At 46.8% G+C, this 25,751-nt stretch overlaps 1 protein-coding gene across 3 annotated transcripts in view; it reads right to left on the bottom strand.

The window, feature by feature from the left end:
• LOC143776698 (proton-coupled amino acid transporter 1-like) overlaps positions 1-25,438 on the bottom strand; it is a 39,291-nt gene extending 13,853 nt beyond the window's left edge. Inside the window, exons 1-10 of one of the 3 annotated variants that reach the window (XM_077266368.1) lie at positions 25,287-25,438; positions 19,713-19,872; positions 18,600-18,690; positions 16,201-16,289; positions 15,921-16,016; positions 13,685-13,769; positions 12,998-13,216; positions 11,979-12,077; positions 4,100-4,266; positions 1,232-1,401 (exon numbers count right to left, since the gene is read on the bottom strand). In XM_077266368.1, coding sequence (XP_077122483.1) covers positions 1,232-1,401; positions 4,100-4,266; positions 11,979-12,077; positions 12,998-13,216; positions 13,685-13,769; positions 15,921-16,016; positions 16,201-16,289; positions 18,600-18,690; positions 19,713-19,867 — 1,171 coding nt within the window. In that variant the 5' untranslated portion in view covers positions 19,868-19,872; positions 25,287-25,438. Of the gene's footprint in view, positions 1-1,231; positions 1,402-4,099; positions 4,267-11,978; positions 12,078-12,997; positions 13,217-13,684; positions 13,770-15,920; positions 16,017-16,200; positions 16,290-18,599; positions 18,691-19,712; positions 19,873-23,479; positions 23,556-25,286 lie in introns of those variants that run through there. The other 2 variants (XM_077266369.1, XM_077266367.1) reach the window with 2 other exon arrangements.
• Positions 25,439-25,751: the final 313 nt, after the last annotated feature.

The following is a 25,751-nucleotide window of genomic DNA, read 5'->3' as shown; positions in this document are numbered from 1 at the left end:
AATGGCTGCAATGAAACAAAGAGTGAAAAATTTAAAGGGGTCTGAATACTTTGCGTACCCACTGTACTTCGCCCTTGAGAAGATGCAGTAACTTCTATGCCTTAACAGATAAATATTCCACCCCCATTTGCTTTTATTTTCTGATTTGACATTGTTTTTTCATTCCATTTCTAGAGTGACTAACAGCATTCAGAGATCGGCTTCACATCAGCTACATGGACCATAGGAAACAATAGACTGGAGCCGTTTGATCAATTTTATAGGAGGAGGTTTGTGAGCATGCTCTGTGGTTTGTGCAGAGGTCACTGCGCAGGGAGATGGGAGGAGGTGAGCTGTGCCCATCACCTACTGTAAAAAGGTAGATCCAATGTTGTCTGTATATAAAAGTGCTGCCTCTCCTAACAGCCTTATTACCAGGTTTAGAGTGAAAACTGAAAGTTTTCAGGAGCAGAGAGCCGAAAGAAGATGCAAAGTGCTTGTGGGAAACGCTGCACGTGATTCACACATCACCTTCAAAATGGTGACACCATTGACCACTGTGAGCTACAACCTTCCGGCTGTAAGCAGATATTAAAGTGTGACATCCCAGCCTAAAAGTTCTATGTTCATCCTTTAACACAGGACCACTATGTAAGGACCCCTTGTCTCTTTGTAGCACACAGACAGAGATAGGAGCAGCATAGATTACATTATAGAATAGTACTGAACAGTGTAGCTGCGAATTCAGCACTGGGAGGAGAGATAAAAACTTCCTAAAGAACAACGATACCATCCATCAGTCAAAACAAAACTATCAGGTGACCAAGACGAATACCAGCGGTGCTTAAAAGTGAATGATGAGTTTAGGACTAACGTGAAAGAAAAGAAGTGGCTCATAAGAGGAGAAAGTAAGATATTTCACTGAATACAAAAAATTGCAAAGTTTGTTAAAATGACCGTGACCATATAAATTGAATGGCTGCATGTGAAAGTTCAGCCACCTATAAATGATATATTTTCTGAAAGCACAAAGTTTTGAGGGCTGCCCATGTGGCTTTACGTCATTTGAGCGACCATCCATGTTAGCAAGTGTCATGGGCTTGTTGGTTCATAAATGGAGGTCCTTAGTGACGGTTCTGACAGGCACATTCCCCATTTATAATACATGCCCTTCAGCAGTATATTCCTAAGGGGTTAGATTCTGAAATTACTTCATAGCACATTATTCATTTTTCTGTTGAAAGAGACTTACATGTGATACAAACTAGAGCTGCCCTCACAGAGAGGTCGACCACGAGCACCCAGCGCTCACCCACTCGAGCAGTGGCCGAAGGGACGATAATTTCTGCGGCCACATAAAACTGTAACGCGAAGGAGATGAATATTCCCAAGGAGTACAGCAACTTCACAGTCTGATATAACCTGCAGGAAAGAGAGTAGAGTCATAAGATGGGACATATCATTGCCCAACAAGCAGAACCTTCCACTAGCAACAGCTCCTCAGCTTCACATCGAACTTCTGCCTATAATACCCATCTCCTTACCTGCCCACAACACCCACCCAGCACCACCTAACGACCGCTGTCTCATTACCTCACAGATCTCCTGGATGGCTACTAGCTCGTCCCTGCCTCATCAGGGAGGTCACGCAAATGATCTCTAGTCTCATCAGCCCCCAGCCAGTTACATTGACCCAAAGGACCTTGCGTTCTAAGAAGTTGGCGCATGCGCAAAAGGGTCTGATCATCTACTCTAGCCATGCCACCTTGGCGTATGCACAAAAAAGTCTGATCATCTACTCTAGCCACGTCACCTTAGCACATGCGCTAAAGGGTCTGATCATCTACTCTAGCCACACCTCCTTGGCGCATGTGCAAAAGGGTCTGATCATCTACTCTAGCCACGTCACCTTGGCGCATGTGCAAAAGGGTCTGATCATCTACTCCAGCCACTCAACCTTAGCACATGCGCTAAATGGTCTGATCATCTACTCTAGCCACGCCTCCTTGTGCATGTGCAAGAGGGTCTGATCATCTACTCTAGCCAGGCCACCTTGGCGTGTGCACAAAAAGGTCTGATCATCTACTCTAGCCACGACGCCACCTTATAGCACATGAACCAAAGAGTCTGATCATCTACTCTAGCCACGACGCCACCTTATAGCACATGAACCAAAGAGTCTGATCATCTACTCTAGCCACGACGCCACCTTATAGCACATGAACCAAAGAGTCTGATCATCTACTCTAGCCACGCCACCTTGTGCATGTGCAAGAGGGTCTGATCATCTACTCTAGCCAGGCCACCTTGGCGTGTGCACAAAAAGGTCTGATCTACTCTAGCCACGACGCCACCTTATAGCACATGAACCAAAGAGTCTGATCATCTACTCTAGCCACGCCACCTTGTGCATGTGCAAAAGGGTCTGATCATCTACTCTAGCCACGTCACCTTAGCACATGCGCTAAATGGTCTGATCATCTACTCTAGCCACGCCTCCTTGTGCATGTGCAAGAGGGTCTGATCATCTACTCTAGCCAGGCCACCTTGGCGTGTGCACAAAAAGGTCTGATCATCTACTCTAGCCACGACGCCACCTTATAGCACATGAACCAAAGAGTCTGATCATCTACTCTAGCCACGCCACCTTGTGCATGTGCAAAAGGGTCTGATCATCTACTCTAGCCACACCTCCTTGGCACATGTGCAAAAGGGTCTGATCATCTACTCCAGCCACTCAACCTTAGCACATGCGCAAAAGGGTCCGATCATCTACTCTAGCCATGCCTCCTTGTGCATGTGCAAGAGTCTTATCATCTACTCTAGCCACGCCCCCTTGGCACATGCGCTAAATGGTCTGATCATTTACTCTAGCCACGCCCCCTTGGCACATGCCCTAAAGGGACTGATCATCTACTCTAGCCACGCCTCCTTAGCGCATGAGCAAAAAGGTCCGATGGTCTATTTTAGCCACTCTACTTTGGCGCATGTGCAGGAGGTTCTCTCTCCTCCAGCAAGTGACCCATGACACGCTCTCCTCAGAAACGAGTGGCAGTTTGGGAAATAATGCAAGAACGGACTAAAGGAAGACGTGCTGAAAACATGGCCAAAAGTCTGGCCTCCAAATCTTGGAAAATGGAGAAACTTTGCTGAATGAAATATATGAGAAAAAAAAAAAACCTTTCTACATTTTATTACCTCCTGATGAAGCTTTAGCGGTGAAACGAGTGTCGAGGTTGCTAATTACCCCACATATAGAGCAGGAATTCTCAAGGTATATTTAGGAGGATCTTTGTTATGCTGCTATAGGTTTAATCTTTCAAACACTGATGCATCATATTATATTCCATAACATCTAGCATGATATATAGATATCCTTTTTTTTTAATTTCCTATCCTCTATGTGAATTTTAGAGGTTGCAGTATCCCAAGACATATATGTGGATCTTTTGAGTCTGTGCAGAGGTTTGGTTCTTCCTTCCATGTTTTGCCCTTCTTCGGTCACATTCACACATCCGTGTGTCACACTCAGATAGCGATTCACTGACAGGCCACTCGTCTCCAGACCTGAACTCGAGACCCGTGGCCATCAGAGCTTGGACTGTGACACACAGATGTGTGAATGTGGGCTTACGTAGAAGAAAATGGACAATTCAATTAGACTACGCAGGATTTGTTTGTAGTCTGTTAATGCAAATGTGAGAATGTATGTGAAATAACAAATCTTAAAGGGGTTCTCCGCTTTAGACAACACCTATTGAAAAGGTTCCTTGACAAATCAGTTTGATCATAGATTCTCCCAACAAGCAGCTGTAAACGGTGGTAAAACGTGATGGTTAAGTGTTCAAATTTCCCTGCAGCGCCACCACAGGGTGAAATGAGGCACTGCTCAGAGTCCATGTGAAACAATGACTGCCTATGGAATACAGGACAGTTGGGTCCTCCAGAGGGAGAGACGCTCTTTGGTCAAGAGATGTGGATCCTGAACAGGAGTTCACCTCTCTATTAAGTCATAATTACCTAATGGGGAACACGGAAATAGGTTTTCTAAAATCGAAGAAGCCTTGAAGACCGATATCAAAATGACCAATTCGAGTAGCATTGAGGCAAGAAGACTTACCAACAGTTGGGCAAATTCAATGTTATGCTAGGCTGGATATCGGAGCCAAACCGTAAGTAGCCAAGCGTCCCCATACTGATGTACAGAAGTGTTACGAATCCCATGCCTACGTACAACACGACCGGAAACTGATGAGGGATTTTCATCTTATTCTCCAAGGGCAAGACCTGAAGAAGGCAAAAGGAGGAAACAAAGCTGTAAGGCCACTCCATGGTTAGCAGTACTGCGGCACGGGGGTCCTGGGTTTGGAGCCCAGGACAACATCTGAATGAAGCTTGCATGGTTTTCTCTGGGTACTTAAAGTAGCTGTACCCAACCCTTGGGATAGTCCATGAACTATCCGATCAGTGGGATCGGACACCCTGCACCCCACAGATCAGCTGTTAGCAGGTCCCGCTGCTGCTGAGAGTACCCAGTGTACATAACGGCTCCATACACCACATAGTGGCCATTCTCTGGTACTGCAGCTCAGGGCGCAATGACTTTATGGTAAATTGGCCCTATGATGCGTGTCTAGGGTCCAAAAATTAACGACAGAGCCCCACTTGGGAAAGGGACAGACATACAATGCTGCGGAGAGCTCAGACCCCTTTTGGTATTGTTCAGAGATTTCTACTAGTAGCGACATTAAAGGGTAATTTAGAACTTTTGGTATGGTGTGGCCCCAAAAAGGGCATTAACAGGGTTATGTATGGACTCAATAGAAGAGTATATGGTTCCGCCCGGGCTTTGCCCACACTGGAGGAAACACATTTGCTTCTGCCATTAGGGTTCGGTGGGGGATCACAGGACCATGGAAACCAGTGGTGACCAACTCCTCTGGTGACATTTTTATTGGATTCCCCCTTCACATCTACTTAACATAGAGATCCTCCTCTTAATGAGGCAGGCACATACTTCAACTGCTGCAGAACCTCAGTGTGTCAAAGAATGCAATGACTTATTCGGAATATCAGACATTACTGAAGACCAATTTCCAGGATCATCAGGACTTACCGTAGATTATACAAGAACGTTCATACAGCAAAACTTGAGGCAATTGTTAAAAGGGCCATCACCTCTCTGCCCCAGGGCCAAATGACCCATCAACTTTAGGATTCTGGATAATTAACATGCAATTAGCATTGCTGTACAGATCACTAAATGGCTGCATACGTTGAGGCTTGCAATGCCCGAAATGGTGACCTGTCTATAACCCTCGGGAGAAGTCCTCATTGTAGCACGTTCTCCTCATCATCTAAGCATTAACCTATCTCACCCCGAATTATTAGTCCCGTCCAGAGATCAGCAGTAGTGATATTACCGTGAGAAACTAAAAGACGAAGAGCAGAGGTCTACTACCTGCCCTGGAGATCAGATCTTCATGGCTGAAGGTGGTATCTAGAAGGGCAAAAGTTCAGGATGTGGACACATCATCCTTGCAATATCCATCAAAGCCCAAAAAATACAAAAGATGGTCATGAAGGGATTATCGATCTTTATTACATCTGCACATTTTCTAAATGTAGCATGGACTACATGGCTGCACTCTGTGGTGGGGAATGGCTCTCCTGTCCGAGACTACCAGAGAAGTGAGGGCAAAAACCAAATGCCTCAAGAGGAGGCCATCAACTTCACCATTCTCGCTCATCTATTTACTGATCATGAGGTCTCGATCGGCCACGTCTCCTGACCCAAACTTGGGGAATATATAGGTATTTATGAGGCTGTGGGGTTTGGGTCAGGAGACCTGAAACTAGTTCAGACATTGTAGCCTGTACTTGGACGTGTGAAGTCGGCCTGGAGCGCAAGTCATCTGGTGTAAGAGGTGCCAAATGTATAAATATATCTGAAGATGATACACTAAAATTTACATCCGCTAGCGGCAGGAGCACAGTCGTGGCCAAGAGTTGGAAGACAAGCTAGTTTTCACAAATTTTCAGTGTTTGTCGAGCTTTTCGTCACACTTTTCTACGGTTATTGAAGTACAATTATCAGCATTTTATAAGTTTACACTTTGACTGACAAATAGTTTATGCAGAGACTCAATATTTAGAGTGTAGACCCTTATTTTCCAAGACCTCTGTCCTTCACCCTGGCAGCTGGACATCAACTTCTGGTCCAAATCTTGACTAATGACCGCCTATCACTGGTCTAAATCAGTGCTTTATGCATTTTTGTTTGTCCACCCACTTTTTGTTGCTTGTCCTCAGATTCTCGGGATTCAGATCTGGGGAGCCTCCAGGCCATTAAACTCAAAATGTCAAAAATTTGTTCACCGAGCTAATTCGATATCACTTTTGCTTTGTGTCATGGCCTCCATTATATTGGAGAAAGCATTGCTCATCACCAGATTGCTCCTGGATCGTTGGAGGATGTTTAGAGCCGATTTTTTATTCATGGCAGTGTTGATAGACATAATTGAGAGTGAGTGCCCTCCATGGATGAGAAGCCCCCCACATGGTCTCAGGATGCTTTACTGTTAGGATGACCATAGACCATTCCTGCAGAATGTCCGTCAGTCCTTGATTTGTTTTCTTGGCCAGAAGTGGATTCTTTGCTGCCCTTCGTAACACCAGGCCACCTCCAAAAACCTTCACGTCATTGTGTGTGCAGATGCACCAACACTCGCTGGCTTTGTTCCTGACCAACCCTATAGCAGAATCCGCTTTAGGAGATGGTTCTGGTACTTGCTGGACTCTAAGTAGGTCTGTTTTTCCAGGGATTAAATTCAGAGGAAATGTGGTTTTTGTCCAATACCTAAAATGTCCTTTGCTTCTGTAATTTGCTTTATTATGAAATATCCTACACTTCTCGGAATCCTGCTAATCCCTAAATTTGTTTTTCTTTTTAGTTCACTTTCTGTGAAGTTTAATTTCAGTCTCAAAAGAAGTGTCATCAGGAGGCTGGGGCTGCACTCACTTCCCTGCAACGTCTATCAGCCCAACTGAAATAGGAAGTCGCATGAGACAGCGCTGCACTCACTTATCACAGTTTCTTCAATGTCACCCTCTGAAGACATCCTGGATCCATGGCGTTGATAGAAGCTGTGGGAGAAATGACCGAGGGGCTGATACTCTGCTTCCATAACTGACAGCTGTACAGTCTTTGAAAGGAGAAGTCATCAATGGGGCAGTGATGAAGGCAGGGTGAGTGACACCAGCGACAGCTTCCATCACCGACTTCAAACAATGGTTTCACTCACATTGCTTCCATCACTGTCCCCGGATTACGAATGGTTTCACAGTAAGAAGCTGGGGGGCCAGTGAGAAACAGTGCTGTCGCCTAGGTCACTTCTCCCCAAACGTATCTCCAATTGTAGATTTCAGCTATAATTTATGCCAATTTCTGCAGTAAATTAATAACTGGGATCGTACACATTCATGGAGGTACAATTCGGTGCAGCATTTCCCACGTCCTTAGCCTGACGGGACCCAACACCTGGTCGGGCTGCCCATTGTCTCCACGTATAATACACATGCACTTCAGCTATCGCTTTCCATCAAGGCTTCTCTTTGTTGTGCGGCCAGTCACAGAATACATTTCGGTCATGGTGTTGGGTACGTGGTGCAGAGAATGAGATTATTTTACCTGTAATATGGGGTTTAGCCAACAACGAGATCCAGACAATTAAGGAATTAGGTGCAAGTCAACGTTTCCAAACCATAATTACCGCCAGCGACCTTCAAAGGGAGTAAGGCAGCCTGGCCGGTGATATGGCGGTTACAGGAATGGTCATATCTCCGATAAATAACCCTTTAAAAAAAATTCATTCATTTCCCCACTGACAGATGCAACTGCATGTGCAATAATGCTTCCTTACTGGTATGGTAGATAGAGTAGTGCTCATCCTGAGCCATCAGAAATACAGAACTGTGGCACTTAAAGGGTTATTCCCAGCTTCAAAAATGGATATTGTCAGATAGAGCTTGTCAATACAAGCAATTTACTGCTTATTAAAATTTTCATCAATTTTCTGGAGTTAACACTTTTGTTTACAACTCGTTGTCATGGAGACCGACCACCGCTTATAGACAGCAGAATATGTGCAATGCCTACAAGCTTTTTTTCTATTGAGGTTGTAAGCATTGTTTTCATTTTCAAGATCACTGGAGCGCAGAGTTACTGCCTAGGCATACTCACCCAGTTTATCACTGTGGCTTCCGCAGAAGCCACTCTGGTGGTCTTCGGGGGGGACAGGAAGCGATGGCTTCATTTTCAGTCAATACTCAGACTACTGAGGCCCGTGGCCAATGAAGCACCTTACATTCACTTGACTGCTGCAGCCAATCACAGGCCTTTGTGGCTGGATGACTAAAGAACACAACTTATATATTTTCTGTTCCGCCACTACGGTGGTGAAAATTATTAAGTATACATTTTTTTTTTTTTTTTACCCATCCTTTGTGATATTTCACACAAAACCTCAAATATGGGTCAGACAAAATGGTTTGCGCCTTTCCAAAATTGTGGATAAACAACTTTGTTTCAAGCGTGTGATGCTTATTCAAACTCACCTGTGGCAAGTAACAGGTGTGGGCAATATGAAAATCACATCTGAAACCAGAGAAAAAGGGGAGAAGTTGACTCAATCTTTGCATCAGGTGTCTGTGTGTGCCACACTAAGCATGGAGAACAAAGAGGAGAAGAGAACATTTTTGTAAAGTACTACCAAAAAAACACTTCTGTTTTCCAAAAACAGAATGAGGCCTTTAAAAGAAAAGAACACAGTACCTACAGTCAAATATGGTGGAGGTTCAAAAATATTTTGGGGTCGTTTTGCTGCCTCTGACTGTGTGCAAGGCATCATGACATCTGAAGATTACCAATAGATTGAGTCACAATGTAGTGCCCAGTGTCAGAAAGCTGGGTTTCTGTCCTAAGTCATGGGTCTTCCAGCAGGCCAATGACCCCAAATATTATTCAAGAAGCACCCAGAAATAGATGGAAACAAAGTGCTGGAGAGTTCTGAACTGAGTCTGAATCTAAATCCCATTGATCACTTGTGGAGAGATCTTAAAATTCCTGTTGGGTGAGAGCGCCATCACATATGAAACATGGAGCAGTTTGCAAAGGAAGAGTGGTCCAAACTTCCAGTTGAGAGGTGGAAGAAGCTAGTTGATGGTTTTAGGAAGCGATTGACTGCAGTTATATACTCCAAAGGGCGTGCAACCAAATATTAAGTAAAGGGTGCCAACAATTTTGTCCGGCCCATTTTGGCGGTTTTGTGTGAAATTTGTCCATTTTGCCATTTTTTCTCCTCTCTTTTTTCGTGTTCCAATAAACACAAAGGAAATAATCATATGTATAACAAAACATGAGTAATTGCAATCACTTTCTGGGAGAAATACTTCATTGTCTGGAACAATTTCAAGCGTGCCAACACTGCATATACATACACGAGAGAGGCGTATATATGTGCACACATATAAAACTCATATACAGGCACATTATACATACATACGCACACATTATACATACACACACACCTACAACATATCATATATATACACACGAGATGAGACACACGCACACAGATGTATACGGTACATTTCATCTCAGGATGCATTAATCTACACACAGAGCAATAGAGACACAGACAGATTTGTGCATTATAACATTAGACATCTTATAGGATTAGGCTCCTTTTTGCCTTTTGTGAGGAGCAGCACAAACCTTCCCAGAAATGGAGCCACACAGGTGAGAGGAGGGGGATTCAGTGGCCACAGGCAGCGAGACCCCCGACATGAGAGCGCAGAGAGAGTGATCAGTAATTAGCGACCCCGGAGGAGGAGGAGGAGGAGGAGGAGGAGGACGGCTTTGATGTTGTGTGTAACGTCTCTCTCAGGCCAAGAGCGGTAATTCAATCCCCCGAGTGCTGCGATCCCGGCGACCTACAGGTTTTACTGAAATCCTGAGACAAGAACGGACGCAGAACACACGAGAAGTGTCAGTCAGTCCGGAAAGCACGAATTGTAGGAATTCCAGCCCTACAGTATTATACCTGCGGATGGCTGGATGCCGTTACAATGGGGGGTCCCAAGGAGCGGCCTTGTCATGGCAGTCACAGAGAGAAAGGAGGGGAAATTACAAAAAATGAGCGGCCATTAACAGTATTCAATTAATTTACAGAATATTTTCCTATAATAAAGGGTGATCGCTCAGGCGACAGCCATTTAATTCCCCAGACACGAGCGCTCGCTCAGCCAACAGCCATCTAATCCCCCGGACACGAGCGCTCGTTCAGCCGACAGCCATCTAATTCCCCCGGACACGAGTGCTCGCTCAGCCAACAGCCATCTAATTCCCAGGACACGAGCGCTCGTTCAGCCGACAGCCATCTAATTCCCCGGACACGAGCGCTCGCTCAGCCGACAGCCATCTAATTCCCCGGACACGAGCGCTCGCTCAGCAAACAGCCATCTAATTCCCCCGGACACGAGCGCTCGCTCAGCCAACAGCCATCTAATTCCCCAGGACACGAGCGCTCGCTCAGCCAACAGCCATCTAATTCCCCAGGACACGAGCGCTCGCTCAGCCAACAGCCATCTAATTCCCCCGGACACGAGCGCTCGCTCAGCCAACAGCCATCTAATTCCCCCAGACACGAGCGCTCGCTCAGCCAACAGCCATCTAATTCCCCAGGACACGAGCGCTCGCTCAGCCAACAGCCATCTAATTCCCCAGGACACGAGCGCTCGCTCAGCCAACAGCCATCTAATTCCCCCGGACACGAGCGCTCGCTCAGCCAACAGCCATCTAATTCCCCCAGACACGAGCGCTCGCTCAGCCAACAGCCATCTAATTCCCCAGGACACGAGCGCTCGCTCAGCCGACAGCTATCTAATTCCCAGGACACGAGCGCTCGCTCAGCCGACAGCCATCTAATTCCCCAGGACACGAGCGCTCGCTCAGCCGACAGCTATCTAATTCCCCAGGACACGAGCGCTCGCTCAGCCGACAGCCATCTAATTCCCCAGGACACGAGCGCTCGCTCAGCCGACAGCCATCTAATTCCCCAGGACACGAGCGCTCGCTCAGCCGACAGCCATCTAATTCCCCAGGACACGAGCGCTCGCTCAGCCGACAGCCATCTAATTCCCAGGACACGAGCTCTCGCTCAGCCGACAGCCATCTAATTCCCCAGGACACGAGCGCTCGCTCAGCCGACAGCCATCTAACTCCCCGGACACGAGCGCTCGCTCAGCCGACAGCCATCTAATTCCCTAACTACACGCTCCTGTGTAAAGTTTATAAGTCTGATGTGTACGGCCAACTTTAGACATGACAAATTGTGACGGCTACATGACAGGCCGGTCTTCTAGGCTGCTCCCGGTAGTTAGTGGCCGTCTTTCAGCAGTCTCGCAGACCTGCGTATGCTCAGAACCGTATTGCTGGGGTATGTGAACGCAACGTTCACGTAACTGACGGACAGATGTTGGCTCTAGGGCAGTCAGGGTTTCAGGAGGTAATTTTGGGGCCAATTTTGTATTAACCCCATTAACATGTTTATGCTTGATAAAAAGGGGGTTTCTTTTTATTCCTGCACCTCACTTTGGGGCAGGAATGCCATGAGGTCACACCACTGCTATGGCCTTTGTTATGCCCCCCTTTTGCTTCTGTAATCCCTTGGCGCCCCATAACAAGGTGCCAATGGTCAGAAAAAAGGAGCCCTGTGTGTAAGGTGTTAAACTACTGGGATGAGAGGTTAGTCATCTGATGGGAGACCCGCAGCAGCCTGGGGGGGGTTTGGGGAGTCAAATCACCACTGATCAGTTACTGGGGGCTTATGCTATGCCACCATTATACAGACAGCCGTAGTTGCGGCCCACCGATGTGTACGGTAATGGCCGGGGCGAGTCCGTAATACGTGCTGCGCTCATTATACCCGCCAGCTTACCACTCCAATGCCCTCAAAGGCAAAGATGGCCGTCCCAAAAAAGAGCGGATACGTTCTCCAGCTGGCGGCGTAGGAAAGGTGCGTCGGATCCGGTATGTCCTAAAAGCGAGAAAAAAAAAAAAAAGGGCATTTTGTTAATACTCCACACAGACTCATAAAACCCCAAACACTTTCCCAGGGGCCAGAAGCATAAAAGGAAGCGGCTCGTCATTAGCCGCCGATCACTCACCCGGGTGGAAATGCGGAAAACTCTGGATTTTACACAAAGCCAATAATTATTTTTTATAATTCATGTAGGAAGGGAGTGGAGCGACCGGGGGGGTTGTGTTACTATCCAGGAATGTTCTGTACGTCCAAGGAGAACAGTAATAATCGCTGCGATGCCAAATCCACCGCAAAACCCACTTAGTAAAACACTTTTGCAATTTACTTCTTATTAGAGTGTTTAGCCGTTCTCGAGATAAACACTAATGTTTCAGTTACCGCTTGTTGCCTAGGTGACCGACCACTGCTGCAGGGGTTTGCCAAGCATGCTTCTTTCCTATTGGAGCATGTAAGCCGTGCTCTAAAGCTGGCCGGGATCGCTGGAGCGCGCTGTTACCTCCCAATCCAGGCCAGCATGAGTGCAGGGTTTACAATCTAGACAGCAGCAGTGGCGGTCGGTCTCCTAGGCAACAAGTAGCAAACAAAAGAAAAATGTAAATATCTCAAAAACGGATGCAAATTATAAGAGAAGGTAAATTAGAAAAGTGCTTGTTTTTGCAAACACTATCCATCTGTGAAGACATCTGAAAGAAGTTGTCCACTACTTTAAAAGTTAACTTTTAAAGTAGGGGGGTCAACTCCTTAAAAACTAATAAGATTATATATATATATATATATATATATATATATATATATATATATATATATATATATATATATATATATATATATATATATATATATATATATATATATATATATATATATATATATATATATATATATACACACACACACACAATCCCACCACTCACCCGCCCAATAAACTGGTAGATCATAACCACACTCCCCAGCATGGCCACATTGGCGAGGAGCGAGAAGCCAGACAGGTAGCGCAGGTTCCGGATAAACACCAGGAGGATGAGGAATGGTAGGAAGGAAAGGATGTAGAGCCGGGAATCCATGCTGTCTCTTAGCAGTACAGTCTCGTTGGAGCTGCAGTCATTGGTTGTGCCATTGGCGGCTTCTACTACCTTCAGGGAGACAAATTGGGAGTGGTAAGTAACAGATCCAGGACAGAAAACAGCCATCGCTTTAAAAAAAAAAAAAAAAAAAAATAGAAGATGCACTGCCCATTTCTACACCAAAATTATTTTGGCAGGAAGTAAAGGACCTAATTTTTCAGGCGGAAATAGAGGCCTGTTTTACTGGTTGTTCCCACTAAGTCTGTGGCGGTGGAAAGCTAGATAACGCAGCTTATCGGTATATTTAAATAAAAAGATCCTAGTCTTAAATACTACCTGACAAATATTGTGAAAAAAATAATAATTCTATTTCTGCATTGAAGCTTGTATTAAGCACCGGTGTCCACCAGGTGGCGCCTGGAACACAAATAATGTGTTCCCAGCGCCATCTGGTGGACACTTGTGCTTACTACATGCTTCAATAGAGAAAGATTGAAAAAAGAATAATAAAGTCATAATAAAGGATTGCACTGATACCTGCTTTATGTTATCGGCCAGGAACACAAAGTACACACAGCAAAATCCCAGCTGAGTGAGGATGAGGAAAAAACCGACAGTCCTCCTACCAAAGAAAGACATCAGGAATAAATTAGAAATACGTTTTCACCATTTTACACAACATCGTCCTTGCCTTGGCTTTACATCAGTAAATAGAATCCTGCTGTCTTAAATTAGAGACCTTGGTGAAACCCATTAATCATTTTAAAACGATTTTCCAAGATTGAACGCCGTCACCTGTGAGATACGTTACTGATCGCTGGGGGTCCGCTGCTCTGGGATCGATGCAGACTATACAGAGTGAACGTTCATACCGCGGCTCTACTCCTATCTGTGGGAGTGCTGTAGACAGCCGAGCAGAGCGCTGTTACTGCTGACAATCCCACGGATCATCCATTATAATGGAAGGAGCGGGGCTGAGCATTCGCACCTCAGCTCCATTCAGGGGATAGGACTACCAAGGAAAGTGAGTATTTAACGTAGGGCCCATTATACTGCACGCAGGACCAGGTGGGGCCCATTATACTGCACGGAGGACCATGTGGGGCCCATTATACTGCACGGAGGACCATGTGGGGCCCATTATACTGCACGGAGGACCAGGTGGGGCCCATTATACTGCACGGAGGACCATGTGGGGCCCATTATACTGCACGGAGGACCATGTGGGGCCCATTATACTGCACGGAGGACCAAGTGGGGCCCATTATACTGCACGGAGGACCATGTGGGGCCCATTATACTGCACGGAGGACCATGTGGGGCCCATTATACTGCACGGAGGACCAGGTGGGGCCCATTATACTGCACGGAGGACCATGTGGGGCCCATTATACTGCACGGAGGACCATGTGGGGCCCATTATACTGCACGGAGGACCAGGTGGGGCCCATTATACTGCACGGAGGACCAGGTGGGGCCCATTATACTGCACGGAGGACCATGTGGGGCCCATTATACTGCACGCAGGACCAGGTGGGGCCCATTATACTGCACGCAGGACCAGGTGGGGCCCATTATACTGCACGCAGGACCAGGTGGGGCCCATTATACTGCACGCAGGACCAGGTGGGGCCCATTATACTGCACGCAGGACCAGGTGGGGCCCATTATACTGCACGCAGGACCAGGTGGGGCCCATTATACTGCACGCAGGACCAGGTGGGGCCCATTATACTGCACGCAGGACCAGGTGGGGCCCATTATACTGCACGCAGGACCAGGTGGGGCCCATTATACTGCACGGAGGACCATGTGGGGCCCATTATACTGCACGGAGGACCATGTGGGGCCCATTATACTGCACGGAGGACCAGGTGGGGCCCATTATACTGCACGGAGGACCAGGTGGGCCCATTATACTGCACGGAGGACCAGGTGGGGCCCATTATACTGCACGCAGGACCAGGTGGGGCCCATTATACTGCACGCAGGACCAGGTGGGGCCCATTATACTGCACGGAGGACCATGTGGGGCCCATTATACTGCACGGAGGACCATGTGGGGCCCATTATACTGCACGGAGGACCATGTGGGGCCCATTATACTGCACGGAGGACCAGGTGGGGCCCATTATACTGCACGGAGGACCAGGTGGGGCCCATTATACTGCACGCAGGACCAGGTGGGGCCCATTATACTGCACGCAGGACCAGGTGGGGCCCATTATACTGCACGCAGGACCAGGTGGGGCCCATTATACTGCACGCAGGACCAGGTGGGGCCCATTATACTGCACAGAGGACCAGGTGGGGCCCATTATACTGCACGGAGGACCATGTGGGGCCCATTATACTGCACGGACCAGGTGGGGCCCATTATACTGCACGGAGGACCATGTAGGGCCCATTATACAGCATGGAGGACCAGGTGGGGCCCCCATTATACTGCATGGAGGACCAGGCGTGGCCCATTATACTGCATGGAGGACTGTGTAGGCTTTATTATAATATTTCTTAACCCTTTTGTGTAATAAAATGGTTTTAAGGGCAGACACATTAACCCCTTTCTGACATCGCAGATATAAAAAAAAAATTGGAAACACATAAGAATAAATAAATAATAGCTCTTTGAATGTTAGGATGAAAAAAAAAAAAAAAAAATGTAGACAAATTGTGAATTATGACTTGATCAGTAAATCTAAGAGCGGGTCTGGTTGCTTGTAATTGAGGCTCATCACATGATTCCCTGCTATCAGAACGGCTCATCCCATACCTTCCCCACACGGCGTGTGTTCTCAGCCACGGACTCGGAGAGGACTCCATGCCCAACATCACCGCATCGCCGTAATCCACAAACGGCCGCTGGTTCCTTGGGGGGGTAAAAAAATGGGATCAGAGCAGAAATTCCCCCAAATTACACAGCGGCAGGCTACCACCAGGGGGAGCCGTAATAGGGACATCTATGGCACAGCAAGAATGGGGCAATTCCAGGGGAGACATTTTCGGCTCCTCACAGGTTAGATCACTCACCCCGTGGCGCGCTCAGTCCTCACCTCTGACAGATGTGATTGGCACATTTTACTAGGAGGTCCATACAGTGAACAGCAATGATTCCCATCACAACAAGACTCAGGGGACCCAACTGCAAGAGAAAAGAGGAAACAAAAAATAATGAAAATATAATAATACCTTATACAGATATAACGCCTTACTGAATCCTGGGCCCCCCACAGATCTCAGAGATCCATACATTGTCTGGGGGGGCTTGGAGACAGAATCCAGCCCCTGGCCATCTCCGGCCGTCCCATAGAGCGCTGTGCAGACACGACCTTCGCTCCTTTTAGAATGGATTCTTGGGATCACTGACGGTCCCACCAGTCAGACACCAGCGATAACCAAGTTATTTCTTAAACATTGGCTGGCTTCTCATTTCAGTAGCTAAACTAGACCAAAGCTTAGGCAGAGAAGGGGGCTGGCTTGGCTAGTCAGCCAGCCCCCCTCACACACAGCAATAGTGACATATCGGATATAGATGGGGACTGATGGTAGCTAACGAGAAACACACCATTATAAATAGCCAAACCATATTAAATTGTTTATACTGATGTTGAGAACATCTGAAGATATATATATATATATATATATTTTTTTTTAGGTGCAAAACCCCCTAAAAATTACAAGATGCTCCGTGCTCCTTTATACGATGAGCCGTAGATTAGTGAACACATCCTGTGCGAGAAGGAAACAGAGCTGAACCACAAGTTTTATGATAAAGCCCTTCTTTCTCTATCTGATCGTTGTCTTTTTTTTTTAGTAAGATCTTCAGATCTGTCAATGACACGAAGCTGCAATACCAGAGACGGCCACTATGAAACGTAAGGCGCTGTGCCGCGTGACCCAAGAAGAGACTCCAGCGCTCCAGACGGTCAGTGGGGTGATGGGGGATGATGATGATGATTATGATGGATGAATGATGATGGATGGAAGGATTGATGATGATGATGATTGATGAGGATGGATGCATTGAGGATGAGGATGAGCGGATGGATGATGATGATCGTTTTCTGTGTGCAGTTTACTATGGAGGAGGCTTTGGTTAGATGTCGCGACCACCTTATAAATGAGAGTGACGACACCCGAAGACTGGACGAAACAGGGGAAGGGGCAGCTCCTTACTTGTCAAAAAGACAAGATATATATGATCAATTGATATATCTGCACCATTACTTCACATTAGCTGTATAGTGGACTACCCCTTTAAAAAGGTGACCATCAAGGTCCCCCTATGGGGACTTTTTTTTTTTTATGTAAATACATGCAATTGTGGCTAAAAATACATTTCTGCAATTAAAATGTTGCATCGTTTGCATGCTATATCCTCTGGGTTCCACCATCTATTGCTGCAGAATGAGTTAACTGAATATCCACCAGTGAGCTCAGCAGACTGAAAGCTTGTAATGCCTGGCTGCCTTCTTCTAGGCTCCTTTCAGCAGATTTATGACCACAGCTGGAACGAAGTTAGTAAAACATAAAAATGCTACATTTGCAGTGAAACACAACTGTGCAGCTCCAAATCCATACATGTCAATAATGATGACCAAAGGTGGACAATTCCTTTAAGTGCAGCTTCCAGCTAGGTCAGGCCTGATGCATAACGCTGGCTCCAGCTCGGTGCCATTAGCTGATGGCTCGGCCGCCGCTGCAGAAATAACATCTTTTTTTTTATCTTTTTGATAATGAAAGAGTCATCTGTCATCAAAGCCGAGTGACGCACAAACAACCAGAAAGCTTTCTGCCTCTCCAGTCATCCGGATAAGAAGCTGATAACTAAGCGCCGCGTCCTGTGATGTGTGCGCTGCGGAGAGGAAACATACACAAAGCAAAGGGAGATGAAGGGAGACGATCTCATAGCAGCTCTGTCTGCGGGATTGTTTATGGTCAGTTATTGTTCTCTGTTATCACCCATTTTAGGGCGCGGACAGGCTGGCCGTAATGTTCTCTGATGGAACTGAAGTGGAAATTAAAGGGGCTGTGCAGAATATAGATCGAGGACATATAAAATCGGCAGTGTGCGGACTGGCTGGCGGCTCTCCATGCATTTCTCTGCAGCTGTCACACTTAGTGGTAGGGAGAGCCGCCAGCCAGTCCGTGCATTGTGTTCCGATATATACGGCCTTTTCTACTGAGTGGGGTTTGTACTGAGCACTGTATAAAGACCATGAAATGGGCATCGGAGGGAGTGACCCTTACCAACCCCCTTAAGGGCTTCATTGGGGGTCACCAATTCATGGCCCTCTCCTGGTCTTTAAAAGTTGGGAGGTCACTGACTATAACCGGTGACCACAGAAAAGAACTTTTCTTTTTGGGAGAGTAGAAAGGAGGCAATTCAGACTTTCTGCGATTTCTATGTACACCCCCCGGGTTCTTTAAGAGCAGTTTATGTTTCTCATACCACAATCCCGGCGTTTTTCACGGCCAACGGCAGTCCGAGGAGTCCGGTCCCAATGTTCCCTTTTAGTAAATGGATCAAAGTCTGGAACCATCTGTAGGAAAACCGAAGAGAAGGATGCGGATCACAACGTATTCAGTAGGCACAATTTAATATACACGAGTACGGGGAAGACTTATTATATTGGGCTTTACAGTGTTAATATTTGATGCTCAGTCTTGCACTTCTTGAGGCAGCAGTTTGTGCTGCAGAGCAGCCATTCCCTGCTCCAGCTGTGGACAGATAATTGCAGGCCGGTGATTGGCTGCGGAGGTCACATGTGAGGAGGCAGCGTCAACGGACGAGTTATCAGGATGATGCCAGTTTATCCTGAAAACTGGACAACCCCTTTAAGGGCGGTATAACATAGGTACTGGCTCTTTTGGTTTTCTGCATCTATAGGGATGTAATACCGCCGGCGTGACCTCATCTGGATTAGGAAGTTCATTCTGGGCACCGCTTCATAGAAAGGTCATGATAATGATTTCAAGAAGGACTTCGATGTTTTTTAAAGGATAAATACATATGTAAATGTACAAGGAGTATCGGCGCTCCTTGTGGAGTAACACGCCAAGAAGAGCATTGCATGGCCTATAAGTCTCCTTACAGGGAGAAACATTACCACTGAGACCCCAGTCGGAAGCCTCTCATACAGCCAAACCAGATCGCACACTTTGCACTGAGGAGAGGTAACCACCCCGAAACACGTGTCTGCAAATAGAGATTATGGTTTGACTTTTGTCACATGGCACGGCTTGTTAAAGGGTCGACTATTACAATTGCCACTTCCTAGAGGCAGCACTAGATTTACAGTCCTCCTCTTTGAAGAGAATTTGCATATGCAAATGTAACCAGGAGAGAATCTTGCTCTTTCGGGCAGCCTGGGTAATGCATTATAGATGTACCTAAACCCCATTGCCCTTTTCCAATCCCTCAGTTGAACTTGACAGACGGGTCTACCGTCAGCCGCACTAACCACGTCATTATTGTGTTGGCTGTCAGTGCATTCTCCATTCATTTCTATGGGAATGGAACAAAAATCACAATAAGTAGTTAACCGTCCTGCTATGAACTTACGTGGTGCTGCTGCTGTCATGTTCTCCGAGCCTCTCGTACTGGTTGGGTCGGGGTACGAAGCGGTTGATGATCCCAGGGGAAGACTCCTCGCTGGGACTGACCTCTGTGGAGCTGTAGTCATTGTACGCGTCACTTGTCAGTCTGGTGGTCGCCATGATTCCTAGACCAACAGAAGAGTAAAGAAAAGGTCAGCACATCTACTTAAAGGGAATCCGTCAGCATGATCAACCATACGGATTGGTTTCAGTTGCAGATAGACCTAAGAAAACTCTTTGGAACATTAAGATTGACGGAATAGTTTAGTGACCAGGTTCCAACCACCAAAGAAAGGACCGGTGACTTTAATTTATCATTGGATGCCCTTAAAAATTAAAAGCAAGTTTATGCCCCCTTCATAACAACTATAGAGGACTTCATAACAGCAGTCTCACGTGATATAGAAGAGCTGAGAAACAAGAATAGTAGACAACACAGATCTCCTAATCTCTCCACGGCTGAAACCAAAGCATTATCTCAACTTGTTCATGATGGTGACACAGTAAACTGGCTGATAAGGATGGGGCTGTCGTCATCATGGACAAGGAAATGTATCTAACAAAGGTAAGAAAACAAGATCTATGGGACTATTTACTAGTTGCGAACCCAAGAACTCTGGTTACACAAATCTTTAAAAAAAAATCCTCCAGGAAGACCCATAGTGTCAGGGATGGGTTCAGCTTTTAGTAAAATTAGCATTTTTTTTTTTATTTTGTTTTAGATAAAATCTAAAATCCAATAGCCAAAACAAGACAAGCAATTTCCTATATACAGGACACCACAGATTTCTTGAACAAGCTGAAGGATGTACATTTGGGAGAAAGTTATTCTGGCCTCCTTCGATGTTACCTCACTGTACACGTCAATTGATTATAACAGAGGGATGAAAGTGGTGGAAGAGAAACTAACAACAAAAGACATATCTAGGGAAGGCAAACAATTTATTATTGACCTTCCATACATCGTTTTAACAGTGAATTATTTTTTTTATTTATTTGGGGATGATTTTTATTTGCAGTTGTGCGGGACCGCCATGGGTACGAACATGGCGCCCTCGCACACAAATATCATCACGAGTGCACTGGAAGAGGACTTTGACTGTGTGTCCCACCACTTTTGACATGTGCTGAAGTGGTGGTGATACATAGATGACGTCTTCCTTCTGTGGACTTGAACACAAGAGTGGTTGGACAATTTCCATAAATATCTAAATGAAGTGGATCCAACCAGCAAATTCATACTGGTTTCATCAATGGAACAAGTACAATTCTTAGATGCGATGGTGAAGCAAAATGCTGGAACATTAAGAACAATGTTGTTCACTAAAACAACAGATAGGAGTGATATATTAATGTATAATAGCTAGAATCCTATTAAAACAATCAGATCAATATCATTCAGCCAATTTGTGAGAGTACGAAGGATTGTTAGTGAAAAGGAACGTTCTGATCAAAGTAATAAATACATTTGAAATGAGATTACCTGAAAAACCTACTGGAAACACACACACAAAAAAAAAAGGGTCCCATGTTCATCCACCCCACAACAACTGTAAGATATAAGATAGAGCATTACCTTACGTGTAATTTGGAATATGTGTTCTATATTTTGCAGTGTCATTGTTCCTTATTGTATGTCGATGAGACTAATGGGACCATAAGACTAGAACAAATCATCACCGATATACCGTAAGGAAGAAGAGGTTGGACCTTTCAGTGTCTAAACCCTTCGTAGAGATGAGGCATATGGAGAAGCAACTCAAATTTAGAATCATAGATACTGTCCATGTACAAAGAAGGGGAGGTGATAGAATCTGTCTTCTGAAAAGAAGGGAAACACTTGAATGGATCTATAGGAGCAAAACAGTGAAGCCGGCAGGTCTAAATGTGGATTTCAAAATAAATTCAGGCATGTAGAGTGAAACAAAGAAAAAAATATAGACGGCTTAGAAGGGTTGAGAGTACGGACAGATTCCCTTTAAAGAGGTTGGCTCGTCTTAGTAAGTAGATTGGTCCAGCATTGGACATTGCACAATAGTCATATGACTGCTGTATTCCAAAATCAAGAACAACGCAGTTAAAAGGGGTTTTCTGAAATCCATTGAAAAGGAGTTCTATGCCGTTAAGATAACAAGAAGCAAGAATAAGAATATAAGTAAAAGTTTAACAGATTCTGTATGAATTGTTAAAAAAAAAATCGTTGCCGATAAGACGCCACGTCACTATGGGCTGGTAAAGAGGCCGTCCAAAACCAAGCGAGGATCAAGCACAAGTCCTATTCTAATAACTCAGACCAAAACGATATTCATGGGAAACCAGACAATTGGCCAAGAACCTATACCGCCAGCATGCCCGGCTATGACCGAGAACCTACACCGCCAGCGTGTCCGGCTATGGCCGAGAACCTATACCGCCAGCATGCCCGGCTGTGACCGAGAACCTACACCGCCAGCGTGTCCGGCTATGGCCGAGAACCTATACCGCCAGCATGCCCGGCTATGACCGAGAACCTACACCGCCAGCGTGTCCGGCTATGGCCGAGAACCTATACCGCCAGCATGCCCGGCTATGACCGAGAACCTACACCGCCAGCGTGTCCGGCTATGGCCGAGAACCTACACCGCCAGTGTGTCCGGCTATGACTGAGAACCCACACCGCCAGTGTGTCCGGCTATGACTGAGAACCTATACCGCCAGTGTACCCGGCTATGACTGAGAACCTATATCGCCAGCGTGTCCAGCTATGACCGAGAACCTACACCGCCAGCGTACCCGGCTATGGCCGAGAACCTACACCGCCAGTGTACCCGGCTATGGCCAAGAACCTACACCGCCAGCGTACCTGGCTATCACGGGACGACACCTTTAAGATGGGAAACAGCAAGGGATGGGAGCAAGACTGGACCCAACGGCGCATTCAGCGATCTTATGCCCAAATTCTACAAATATACAGCAGTCGTCTGAAAACAGAATGACTACAACTCCCAGCATGCACTACCAGTTATCGGCAGGACATTATGTTACTATGCTGATATCACTAGGAATCTCTCCAATTATCACAGGTAGGGAGGTCGTCTGTTTTCAGTCCTGACAGGCAGGACTACATGTCAATTGCTGCAGAAAACAGATCCCCCATTAGCCCCATATAAAACGCTGATATTCTGGCGTCCGAGCAGCGATTCTCCATTCATCAGGGAGGCTGCTCACATCTGGTCTGGAGATTGCACAATCTGAGACTTTTGCACTAAATTAATATGGGGAACAAACAAACCGGAGATACAGAAAAAGTGCAGAGTCGGGAGCTCAGCGAGCTATACGCCAGCACAGAGGGGGTGACTCACATTTTATATACTTTACTTATTTTCAGAATAATTTATTATATACTTTAGTATAATAAAAAATAATATTTTAATATATTTATATTGTTTAATATATATTACATTAAAATACATATATACAAATATTTTTGTAGCGTAATAAAAATGTATATCTTTTCAATCATACATAATATTCAAATCATTAGATCATATATTAGATTTTCCCAAAAATATTTTAATGATATTCTACTCCTTTTCCCCATTTAAAATAAAAAAAAAATAAATAAAAAAAAAAAAAAAAAAAAAAACACTGACCCTCTCCGGCCGCCGTACTGACCATATAGCCCTAGTAATACCACACTGACCCTCTCCGGCCTCCGTACTGACCATATAGCCCTAGTAACACCACACTGACCCTCTCCGGCCGCCGTACTGACCATACTGCCCTAGTAACACCACACTGACCCTCTCCGGCCGCCGTACTGACCATACTGCCCTAGTAACACTGCACTGACCCTCTCCGGCTGCTGTACTGACCATACTGCCCTAGTAACACCGCACTGACCCTCTCCGGCCGCCGTACTGACCATATAGCCCTAGTAACACCACACTGACCCTCTCCGGCCGCCGTACTGACCATACTGCCCTAGTAACACCACACTGACCCTCTCCGGCCGCCGTACTGACCATACTGCCCTAGTAACACCGCACTGACCCTCTCCGGCTGCCGTACTGACCATACTGCCCTAGTAACACCGCACTGACCCTCTCCGGCCGCCGTACTGACCATATAGCCCTAGTAACACCACACTGACCCTCTCCGGCCGCCGTACTGACCATATAGCCCTAGTAACACCACACTGACCCTCTCCGGCCGCCGTACTGACCATATAGCCCTAGTAACACCACACTGACCCTCTCCGGCCGCCGTCCTGACAATACTGCCCTAGTAACACCACACTGACCCTCTCCGGCCTCCGTACTGACCATACTGCCCTAGTAACACCGCACTGACCCTCTCCGGCCGCTGTACTGACCATACTACCCTAGTAACACCGCACTGACCCTCTCCGGCCGCTGTACTGACCATACTGCCCTAGTAACACTGCACTGACCCTCTCCGGCCGCCATACTGACCATACTGCCCTAGTAACACCACACTGACCATACTGCCCTAGTAACACCGCACTGACCCTCTCCGGCCGCTGTACTGACCATACTGCCCTAGTAACACCGCACTGACCCTCTTCGGCCGCCGTACTGACCATACTGCCCTAGTAACACCGCACTGACCCTCTCCGGCCGCCGTACTGACCATATAGCCCTAGTAACACCACACTGACCCTCTCCGGCCGCCGTACTGACCATACTGCCCTAGTAACACCGCACTGACCCTCTCCGGCCGCCGTACTGACCATATAGCCCTAGTAACACCGCACTGACCCTCTCCGGCCACCGTACTGACCATACTGCCCTAGTAACACCGCACTGACCCTCTCCGGCCGCTGTACTGACCATACTACCCTAGTAACACCGCACTGACCCTCTTCGGCCGCCGTACTGACCATATAGCCCTAGTAACACCACACTGACCCTCTCCGGCCACCGTACTGACCATACTGCCCTAGTAACACCGCACTGACCCTCTCCGGCCGCTGTACTGACCATACTACCCTAGTAACACCGCACTGACCCTCTCCGGCCGCTGTACTGACCATACTACCCTAGTAACACCACACTGACCCTCTCCGGCCGCCATACTGACCATACTGCCCTAGTAACACCACACTGACCATACTGCCCTAGTAACACCGCACTGACCCTCTCCGGCCGCTGTACTGACCATACTGCCCTAGTAACACCGCACTGACCCTCTCCGGCCGCTGTACTGACCATACTGCCCTAGTAACACCACACTGACCCTCTCCGGCCGCCGTACTGACCATACTGCCCTAGTAACACCGCACTGACCCTCTTCGGCCGCCGTACTGACCATATAGCCCTAGTAACACCACACTGACCCTCTCCGGCCGCCGTACTGACCATACTGCCCTAGTAACACCACACTGACCCTCTCCGGCCGCCGTCCTGACAATACTGCCCTAGTAACACCACACTGACCCTCTCCGGCCTCCGTACTGACCATACTGCCCTAGTAACACCACACTGACCCTCTCCGGCCGCCGTACCCGCCTGCTAACCCCACGCTCCCCAGCACTCACATGCTCAGGGCCCCGCGGTCTCGGCAGTGACACCAGCCGCGTCCTCCTCACACACTTCCTGCTCCTCCGCTCTGTCAGCTCCTCATCATTACCTCCAGCAGCCAACACTACAGTCACGTGAGGGCGCTGATCAGCTGACCGTTGCCGTGACAACTGAATTATAATTTCTTTTTTTTTTTCTTCCTTTTGTACCTTGAAAACTTTATTGTTTTTGTTTGCAAGGAAGAGCCGTGCCCCCGTTTAGGCCTTTATGTAGTCATTTATTTATACCTTTATGTCTTTTCTGTGAGTATTATTTATTAAAAGGCTGTCCTAGGGGGTTTTATGTGCGAAGTCACTTTACTGACGGGTGACGGGTGACTTGCAATAAATAGTTGCTTACGCTAGGTGGCGATAGAGCGTTATATAAAGCTATAGTGTCATGGAGTTTGCTGACCACATGGTGGCGCTGTGATATATAAAGAT

This window comes from Ranitomeya variabilis, chromosome 5, assembly GCF_051348905.1.
Source record: "Ranitomeya variabilis isolate aRanVar5 chromosome 5, aRanVar5.hap1, whole genome shotgun sequence".
Taxonomy (NCBI): domain Eukaryota; kingdom Metazoa; phylum Chordata; class Amphibia; order Anura; family Dendrobatidae; genus Ranitomeya; species Ranitomeya variabilis.
This window is presented reverse-complemented; position numbering and strand designations above follow the sequence as displayed.